General features: G+C 36.3%; 1 protein-coding gene across 1 annotated transcript; it reads right to left on the bottom strand.

Annotated features, from left to right (window-relative positions):
* Positions 1-3,147: 3,147 nt before the first annotated feature.
* Positions 3,148-6,501, bottom strand: LOC119509459 (52 kDa repressor of the inhibitor of the protein kinase-like). Its single transcript, XM_037803487.1, has 2 exons — positions 6,206-6,501; positions 3,148-6,110 (listed from the first exon to the last, which is right to left on the bottom strand). The coding sequence occupies exons 1-2, from the start codon at positions 6,413-6,415 to the stop codon at positions 4,032-4,034; spliced, it is 2,289 nt and encodes a 762-aa protein (XP_037659415.1). The 5' UTR covers positions 6,416-6,501; the 3' UTR covers positions 3,148-4,031.
* Positions 6,502-10,727: the final 4,226 nt, after the last annotated feature.

The raw sequence follows: 10,727 nt of genomic DNA on the forward strand, positions 1-10,727 counted from the left end.
ACCTGGAACAGGACGCTGAGGGATGAGTTTGGCCTGGCATCATGGGATTGAGAATGCTGTCTTGATCAAAAGGGGGAAAAAATGAAACAGAATAAAGATTCAGTGTCTAAGAGATTTCAAAGAGTTGAGAGGTCATTCTGGAGGTTACTCTAATGTAAGCTCTGGCCAGATATTGCAAATTGGCATAGTATTCCAAGCCCCAAGGGTTTCCTGAAAACCCTAAATATCCCAGGGCTGTATCTAAGACTCTATAAAAGCTTTACTTATTAAGTTTATTTTTTCAGAAACTTAAAGCCTGCAGATTGTTCCTATGTCAGGTAAGCCTTGAAATCCAGAGGTAACAGTCTCTCCAAAAACATTAACCAGCTTCATTCCTCTACCCCATATGTCAACACCCCTTTACAGCACGAAGAAGTTAGAGTGTCATTGCCGAGGTAGCCCTGAAGATTGAGAGAATGATCAAATGAGAGGGAGAAGTTGTAAATGAGAAGTTAGGATTTAACAAATGATTATGACTATTGAGTAGATATTTCCTTTTAGTTTCTAGTGTATTAGAATAGCCAAAAGGAAATATCTGAAATTGTTGAACTATAATCTAGTAGCCTTGATCTTTGATAATGATTATATAACTATATAGATTTTATCTTGTGACCATGTGATTGTAAAAACCTTGTGACTAATACCCACTTTATCCAGTGTGTGGTTAGATGAGTAATAAAATAAAGACAGGCATGCATAGAAAAAAAAAATTCTATTGCACCGTCATTTTTTTTTCAAATATAAATACACCAATATGTATTTAATCCATTTCCATTTTTGTATCACTAAAAACTGTAGCATGTATACAGCCTTGGATATATACAGGTACATTGTATTGATTTCATTCCTATAGGTCAAAGCATTTATACTCTTATCACCTTAATAGAAATTGACATATTTTTTTCAAAAAATAAATTGTATTGATTCCCATTTTTCTTCTGCAGTGTACAAGAGTATACCTTTCCCCCATTTTCCCACCAGCTCTGTATTTTACAAAAGATTCCATGACACGCTTGCATGTAACGCATGCCCAATTATGCCTACTGAATTTCAATTTTGGTTGGTTAAGTAAGAAATATTCAGACAGTATATAGTATACAAGCCATTTTTAAAAATATATAAACCACATATAGTTGTAGATAGAGATATGATATCTAAGCATAAAGAAAGTTACAGGAGAACACATACCAACTTACTGGAATCCATTCATGAAGTATTTAAAGAGGAAAAGAAAAGGGGGCAGTGTGGGAGTAGGTAGTCTTAGTACTTTTAGAAACAAGTTTGAACAAATGCAAGTAAACTACAAAATATTCAGCAAAATTTGACCTGCTGGCAACCTCAGAGAAATATGCCAACACAAATTGTGTGGAACACATAGAAGAAGATCTGGAATTGTATCAAAACCTTTTCCACAGACCCACCGGTTAAAGATTGTCACCAATTCTTTAGGCAAGAGGAATAGGAGACTGATTTCAGAAACCACACTCTACTCTGTATATTTAGTTTTATATTAGTATAGATATTAAACTGCAGAGCTTTCTCATTATAAATATGCTCCATAAAAGTGTCCAGCTGCAACTTTGTGGTTTTCGCCTACAGAGATTAACAGAAATGGTGTCTCAGTTACTTTAATCCATTATTTTCAGTAGGACTCATGCAGGCACATAAATATAGCGAGATCATTGTAGGTCATCATTTCCGCAGAGTATTTGTATGAAACATTAGCTGGAAGCTAAGATATACTACATTAAAAAGGGACTGTCTAGTCAAGTTTGTTTGGGAACAATGGGTACCACAAAATTAAACAGATTTCTTTACTGTAGAGTGATAGTAGGCAATGCATAACAAGGTCCCTAAAGGAATGTAAATGGCACTATACCAACCCTATAATGATGAAGTAGATAAGATGCTCCTTGTGCTGACAGCAAGAATTTCCAGGCCCAAAACTGGCCTTAGGGCAGTGAGATGCAGCTTGCTGAGAGGCAGCATCCTTGCCTTAAAGGGTGGCATAAACTGTTGCTGGAAACTAATACGTCCAGAGATATAAAAGGCAGTGAGTTTGCTCTTCTGGCACCTCTAACCTGGAAAACACTTCAGTTCCCATGTGCTGCCAACACCACTACCCAGGTGTGCCAACTGGAGGAATCTAGTGAGGTAATAGAGAGCTACTTCTTCTCCCTGAATTTCTTATGTTTACCTTGTTCTTAATAAGTGCTTCTAGAGCAAACCAACATAAAAACAACAGATTTGAGGTTCTGGCAAGGACTTTTCAGAGACTTTAATATGCTAATGTGGATAACAAATTTCCAAGAAAGTGAGAAATATGCAGCATTTTACACAATGGTCAACCATTGAGTATATTTATCAGCCATACATCTCAAGGGCAAACAATCAGTAGAGCACACTTTGTGAACTAATTCCAAAATACAGTTAAAAAAATAGAAAATAGTAAATGTATAAAAGAGTACTGCTAGCACAGGTGACTAAAACGGAAACAGTGTTGATGTGGCTGGAAAAAAAATAAGCTGAGGGTCTCTCTCTAACTGAGCCACCTTGACAGGTGAACTCACTGCCCTCCCCTCTACGCGGGACCCGACTCCCAGGGGTATAAACCTTCCTGACAATGCAGGATATGACTCCCGGGGATAAATCTGGACCCGGCATCATGGGGCTGAGAATATCTTCTTGACCAAAAGGGGGATGCAAAATGAGATGAAATAGTTTCAGTGGCTGATAGATTTCAAATGGAATCGAGAGGTCACTCTGGTGGACATTCTTATGCACTATATAGATAACACCTCTTAGGTTTTAATGTATTGGAATAGCTAGAAGTAAATACCTGAAACTATCAAACTCCAACCCAGTAGTCTGGACTCCTGAAGACGATTGCATAACAATGTAGATTACAAGGGGTGACAGTGTGATTGTGAAAACCTTGTGGATCACACTCCCTTTATCCAGTGTATGGATGGATGAGCAGAAAAATGGGGACAAAAACTAAATGAAAAATAGGGTGGGATGGAGGGGATGGTTTGGGTGTTCCTTTTTACTTTTATTTTTTTTTTTTTTTTTTTTTTTTTTTTTTTTTTAAACAAAATTCACATTTTATTTAGATTGAAATAAACTGTACAAAATTGATTTTCTTCACCAAAAATAATAGCAATATTTTCTGTATTATTCCTAGATAAACCACAAAACACTTATTTTTGTAGGCTTTCCAGGTTCTGCTGATAATCAAGATGAGGCAGTAGACATAGTCATGGAAATAGATAGAAGAAATCAGACAAATCAGTGGTCAGTATCCATGGCCTCTGATTCTATCTTGACCATGAAACAGAAATGTTCAACACATACCTGCTAAACAGCTTATGAAAGCATGGGCTCAATAAAGGAATGTAAACAGCAATAACCAGATGTAGAAAAAGGCATTCGAACTGTAACTTGTTCCTTTAGGTTCATTTGATAAAGACAAAATCTACGCTGAAATCCTTGCTTGGCGAGCTCAGTTTCTCTCACTCTCTGGTAATTCCCTTAACTGTCCAACATAAATTTTAACAACATACTTTAAAGTCTTTCTAGTTAAAGGTCAATAGTGAACCTCATTGTAACACTTTACAAAATGCATTCCTTCCTTCCATACCTCGTCAAAATTTATTTCTTCAAAGTACTGATAACTGGACTGGTAACTTGACAATTGGAGCCACAGTGATGATTAATGTCGTGTCTAAAATGACTTAACTAAAATAATTCCAGAGTGCCACTAATGGAGAGCACACAGAAATGAAACGTGGCACTTTCAATGCTACCTTCTGCAAGAACAGACAGGTCTTCAAAGCATGAGAGTTCAAATGGGGGCCCTTTAAATAGGTAGATTATTAATAACAAATGTATTCAATGGGAGACCTATAGGCAAAGATAGTCAGTGATTAAGCAGCCTACATACACCTCACAGCTCTTCCTCCAAATATAAGAGAAAACCTATTTTAAAAGTCTCAAGTATTTTCAATGGTTTCTGAATTACCTGTGGGAAGCTCTGACTTAGTTGTATAGAGTTTGATATATGTGTCCACCATCAAATCCAGATCATGTTTTATATCAAAATTTATGTTAAGCAAAGCCAAGTTACTTGACCTTTGGTCTGTCAAAGTGTTCCTCAGGTATGCTTTGAGACGCTTTCGTCCATTTTCATAGCGTTCATTCTCAACCTTCATCACAGGAAGAATGCATAAGACCTTCAACAAAGCATAAACATTAGGAAAAAACTTGATGTCAGGCAGATGGAGGGCTTCATAAATGGTGGATGGAAGCTCTATATCTTTCCCTCTGTGTTTCCACTTGATTCTCCAACAATGAAGCTCGGCTGAGAGTGTGTCAGGATTGGGTAAGTCACTTCTGTACATGTCAGCATGGTGTTCCTCCGACGTATTGAATTTGAGCTGTCCCATGACAGAGGGTACCAGAGATAAGCATTTAAGAGCTTTGAGGTGCTGTTCTGAGAATATATCTTTAAGTTCCTGAATAATGTGCTCCACTGTTGGAACACTTAGGGTTTCTTTATAGTAACTCTCAGAGGTTAACTGAGACTCCAGGTTACCTTGCTGAGCTCTGCGGAATTTGCCAGGGAGTTTCATGTGAATATCAAGTTTGGTTGCCAAATTTGTGGCTTCCTCAAACCAAAATTCATGATAAACTTCAATGTTTTCCATCACTTCATTTAGTGAATGTAGCACTGCAGTCAAGCTGCTGGCTGCAAAGAAGACATCAGAGGTTTGCCCCTGGAGATTTTTCCCAAAGGCTCTTGTAAAAGATAGGACATTCTTAAGAACAACAATGGTAACAATGAAATCAAAATCTGTTACTGCACTACAGAGTACAAATGCTCGGCCAGCTATGCAGTTATTCCATCTAATATTTGTGTCACTATTTATACCATCTAAACATAAAACAAGTGCTTGCAGGAGTTCCACTAAAATTTCAAAAGCATCATGCCTTCCTGTCCATTGAGAATGGCAAATTTCCTTCAGTTCATTACCCCTTTCTTCATTACTCTGAAAAAGGACTGAAATTACACGGTCAAGTTCTAAAAGTAGTTGTGGTGATCGATGGAAAAAAGCAGAAACTTCCTCAATCGTTCCCAATGCAACAGATACTCCCGTAACAGGCACCGATTTTGCTAACCACATATTTAAGGCACAGGAAGAGCAGAGTGTATAGATAGCTTGGGGATATTTCTCTAGAAGTCTCGAAGCAACAACTTTCATCTTGGAAGAAAATCCACTGGACACAATGTAAGCCTGTCCACGACAGTACTCCATGTTCAGCCCCCACTTCTCAGTTATTGTAGTGTGAAATTTCACAGCCAAAATTTCTGCATCAGCTTCATAAGGCAGGAAGCCCACAAATTCCTCTCTCAGGTTATGTGATTCATCCACAAACCTCACCAACACTGGCAGGTGCTCTTCCCCTGCTATGTCCACCACATCATCAGTGATAATGGAAAAGAAGTGTGAGTCTCTCACTTCCCTGAGAGTTTCCTCCCGAATGCAGCTCTCACATATCTCTAGCATCTGTTTCTGCTGTGTTTTCGAACAGAACAACGTGTTAACTGCTGTTGTCTCAAAGCGCTTTCTCAGAACCTCTTCACCAGAATTTATTCGGCACTCCAGCAATGCTTGAAAGTTATCAGGCGTAAAGAGACCTTCTGGGAGTTCATCAGCCTCATGCCCATCCAAAGGTATGTTTTGTTTTCCCATAAGAATCAAAATTTCAAATAAAGATTTTAGGTATTCTTTGTTTTCCTTTTCTTCAAGGGTTAAAGGTAAAATATCTTCATCCTGTTCTTCACCCCCTTCTTCTATATTTGGGTTCTGAGCACTGCTGTTGTTTGTTTCTTTATGTTTTTGTTCCTGTTCAGAAGTTTCATCAATTTTTTTCTGTTTCAATGTCCTGATTTCATCTTCACTCAATTCTTTTATTCGTTTTCTGTGTCTACTATGTGGATTGTTCAAATGACTGGTAAGATCAAATATTGTTGGTATAGCATTATCTCGAAGAACTGTCCTATAAGGACTCTCCCAATGACTTCACAAGTATCTGCTTCAATTAATTTTGAGAAATAAAATAACCCAATCATTCTTTAGTTTTCTGATGCCTCTGCAAAATGTATAGTTCTACAGATCATAGAGGTCTCAAAGTGTTTGGCACATAACCGATAATGTTTATTTAGCTGATCAGGTGTTTTATCTTCTAAGTCTGCTCTCCTACAATTCTCCACCCACTTCTGGCATCTGGCCGGGTCCCGCGGAAACCTGAAGAAGGCCAGGTCGGACTGCGTGCTCTTCCGCGTGCAGTTGGGGGCAGCGCAGAAGTTCGGCATCGTCGCCCACCCGCCGGCCGGCCCAGTCCTCCCCTCCCCGCCTCCTCAGGGCAGCCCGCCAGCCCGTCGGGGCCGGGGAGGGGAGCCAGGCCCTTTACTTTTATTTTTTATTCTTATTCTGATTCTTTCTGATGTAAGGAAAATGTTCAGAAATAGATTGTAGAGATGAATGCATAACTATATGATCATACTGTAAATAGTTGATTGTACACCATGGATGATTGTATGGTATGTGAATATATTTCAATAAAACTGAATTTAATTAAAAAAATACAAATGCAAACAAAAGCTAAAAACAAAAAATAAGCTGAGGGCAATCTTCATAGGATGCACTGACTTTTAATAGAGGGAAAAAGATAGGAATAGAGTTTATGTGTTTGGTAAGGGGTCATTAAAATAGTTTCTTCTGTTTTAGTATATATAATTTATGTGAGTCTAATGAATATTTCTGTTCTTTTTTTCTCACTATAAATGGTTTCACCCACATAATATGATTCTGCTTTCAACTTAGCCCTGACATGGTTAAATGAAATTGATAAATTTCACTTGGAGGGTAGATAAACATCAATTAAAGCATCACACAGCAGGAATATGTTTCCTGACTACTGTCATTGATTTTGTGTAATTGGAGGATAGTCCATGAACTCAAATGTCAAGCCTGCCATTCAGATTTGAACATTTATTTCAGGTCTCTAGTTCATATATTGTATCTATGTTTTTTTCTTTATGAAAAACATCTACCCAAAGAATGATCATTTTGATAGGTTTAAGCATTAGCAATGTCTATTTATAAATGGGAGGTGAGGTTTGCTGGGATATGGTGTTGGTGACAGGTTGAAGTGAAATGCCTAAGTGTTTTCCAGAAGTTACTGATTATACAAAATGTCTGCAAGATTATTAAAACCTATAGAGAACAAGGAAAATATTGTTACAGCTGTAACATTTTGGCCATGGACTCTTACATATTCAAAGGTGGTGCTTAGATTCCAATATTTTTTTAGTCCCTCTAAACATGCGAATAACAAGGCTGAGAGCTCAACACCAGCTCAGGCTTTTTCTCCTAGGAGTGGGAGCACATGCACAACGGAACCTGAGGACCTTAGCTAATTAATACAAACTGGTTCTTGAAAACCAACGTGAGTCCCTCCTACAATGTCCTACCTTAAAATAGAAAGAATTTCCCAAGAAGAAAATTGTTTTACCAGAGTATCTAATCAGATGAGAGCCCCTGGGATAAATTATTCTTACTGAGGCCTTCTTGAAGCAGAAGTCATACATTTCAGACCCCTGGCTGATTGCCTTGACGACTTTTGCCTATTAAAGAAGAATGTTTTGGACTTTGGAGAGATGATCAAACTCTTATGGGAGAGCTATGTATATTTATACAGCTGTTGTACATCAAGTTCAAGTTCAAATCCCTATCACCATGCATACTTTTCAACATTTGTATCGCTTTCATGTTACTACCCAATTAAGTTAATTCACTTATTTAGCAAGTGTTTATTGAATATGGATGGTTTGCCTGGTCTTTTTCTAAGTGCTGTGATTACAGTGGTGAGATACTGACTTCCTAGAGCTACATCCTGGAGTCAGGTGATGAGGCCAATATTAAAAATTTTAAAATAAATAAAAAAAGAATGACAGTGTGATAACTGACCGTAACAAAATGAATAGGGAGTATAGGGTGAATGAATAGAGAAAATACTGGGGTTGAGATCTGTTTTATTTTGTGTTATTATGGTAGGCTTCTTAGAAGTGGTGATATTTAATCTGAAATTTAAAATATGAAGGAAAAGAGAATGTTGCAGAAGGATAAGCATGTTCCAAAACCTTGAATTGGGAAAGACTGCACATTTGAAGAATTCAGAGTAAGAATGTTTGGAATATAGCGAGCCAGGAGAAATATAGCATGAGATGCTGAAAAGGAAAGTGGAAGTTAAATCATGCCAGCCACATTCATAATTTTCGATTTTATACTAAGCTGTGGGAGAACATGATGAAAGAGTGCTAACTTACCAATGGTGTTTCCTTAGTTTTGACCAATGTACCAGGGAAATGTAAGATGATAACATTAGGGGAAACTGAAACTGGGTGAGGGATAAACAGGAACTCCGTAGTGTCTTTGCAATTTTTCTGAAAATCTAAAAGTATTCCAAAATAAAGGGTCTGTTCAAAATAAATAAATAATTCTTAACAAAAGTATATCCAGGAAAATCAGACGTGGGTAGTAATTTGCACAAGAGAGTATGATGGTGAGTGGGACCTCATAACAGCTGACATGGAAAGCAATGGACAGATAGACATATTCAAGTTGTGTTTTGGAGACAGTGATGCTCCGGGTGTGATCAGTGAAGAAAAGAGATTATCAAATATCACTTCCAAGCTTTTGCCTTGAGGAATTGCAAATGTAGTACAATTACTTATTAAATTGAGGAAGTCTGAGAGAGACCAGTTTTGGGGGGCTGTTCTTGGTGAGATGGAGGAGTGACAGTTCCTTTTACGTAGATTAATCTTGAAAGTTCTGTGAGCACTCATCTCTTTATTCTCCTGAACCAGTGCTTCATCTCCCCAACCTTAGGCATCAGCTACTCCCTCTATTGTTCATCTATCTTACATCCAAACTATTGCAAAATGGTTCTCTAAACTAAAGTATTAATTGACTAACAAAAATAATTTCCATCCAAAATTTTCACTGAAATGGTTATTAAGTTAATTTAAACTGTGCAAAATCAGCATTGGGAATCAGTAATGCTAATTGATGGATTTCCAAACTCTGTGAAGAATTGTGAATAATGAATAGCATAAATGATGACGAAATAATAAAGCTTTTGTGAAAAAGAGAATATGGACTTCCCAAATAGAATACCATGGCAATATAAGGTAATAGGAAGAGGTTTACACCAATAGGTCATGCGTCCCTCTCCCTTTATTTTTTGACTATTTGAATATTTTCTTTGTGACATACCTGTTAAAATGTTTTGACATTTATAATATGAGAGTCTTTCTTTTTCTTATTTATTTGTAGGAGTTTTCTGTTCATTCTGGATATAAGTGCTATGTCAGATATGAGTTGAAAATTCTTTCATTCTGTGGCTTGTCATTTCACTACCCTAATAGTATGTTATGATGGACAGTTTTACGATTTAGCTTACTTTATCAGCCTTTTTACTTTATGACTAATACCTTTCGCAAACTGTTTAAAGTTAAAAAATTTTTTCTATTCCAAGGTCATGAAGATATTTTTCTACTTCATCGTTAAAAGCTTTATTGTTTTGCCTTTCACATTTAGATCTAAAGTCCACCTGTAATTCCTTGACTCAGTACCATTCATTGGCAATATCATTTTATCACCACCTTTCTCATAAGGCAAGTGCTTCATATATGCAGGAGTCTATTTCTGGATTCTATTTTCTTCCTCTCATCTATTTATTCATTTTGTGCAAGCATTACACTACCTTAATGACATTAGTTGTAATATAGTTCATAATATCTAATAGGTATGTCATCCTATCTCTTTTTATCTTTTTCAAGTGTCTTAGCTACCAGTCTCCTTGCAGTATCATATTCATTTTAAAATCAGATTATCAGATTCCTCATACAAATCTGTCATGATTTTGATAGAGGTGACATTAAATCTATGCAACATTTGGGGAGAATTGACAGCTTACATTTCATGAAGATAGTATATCGTTTACATGGTCTCTCAAAAATATTTTTTACTTTTCTCTGGGGATTTATTTTTAGATATTTGGTATTTTTGATGTTACTGTAAAAATTTATTATTTCTATTTTAATTTTATAACCATTCTATTTTAATTTTATAACCATTCTATTTTAATTTTATAATGAACTAAAAATGCAATTGTTATTTTATACTAACCTTGAATTTAGTGCAAAGCTTATTTATCAGTTCTAATAATTTACATGTGATTTAATTTGGGTAGTCTACTTTGACAATCATGTTGTCTTTAAATAATATAAGTATTATTTCTCACTTTTCAATCCTTTTGTTTTTCATTTCCTTATTACACTTATGGATGTCTAGCAAAATGTTAAATAAAGATGGAGATGATGCACATTGTTTCTTGTCCATAACCTCAGATAAAAAATTTAAAACTCTCAATATTTCACCATTATTATAATTATAGTAGGTTTTTTATATATTTGTATCAGATAAAGCAATGTCCATCTATTCCTAACTTATTAGAAACATTTGTCAAGATTGGCTGTTGAATTTTATCAAATGTCTCTTCTGTATCCACTAAAATCACATGATTTCCCCCCTTTGTTTTGGTAATGTTGGAATTGATAT

The sequence above is a fragment of the Choloepus didactylus genome, chromosome 14 (assembly GCF_015220235.1).
Source record: "Choloepus didactylus isolate mChoDid1 chromosome 14, mChoDid1.pri, whole genome shotgun sequence".
Taxonomy (NCBI): domain Eukaryota; kingdom Metazoa; phylum Chordata; class Mammalia; order Pilosa; family Megalonychidae; genus Choloepus; species Choloepus didactylus.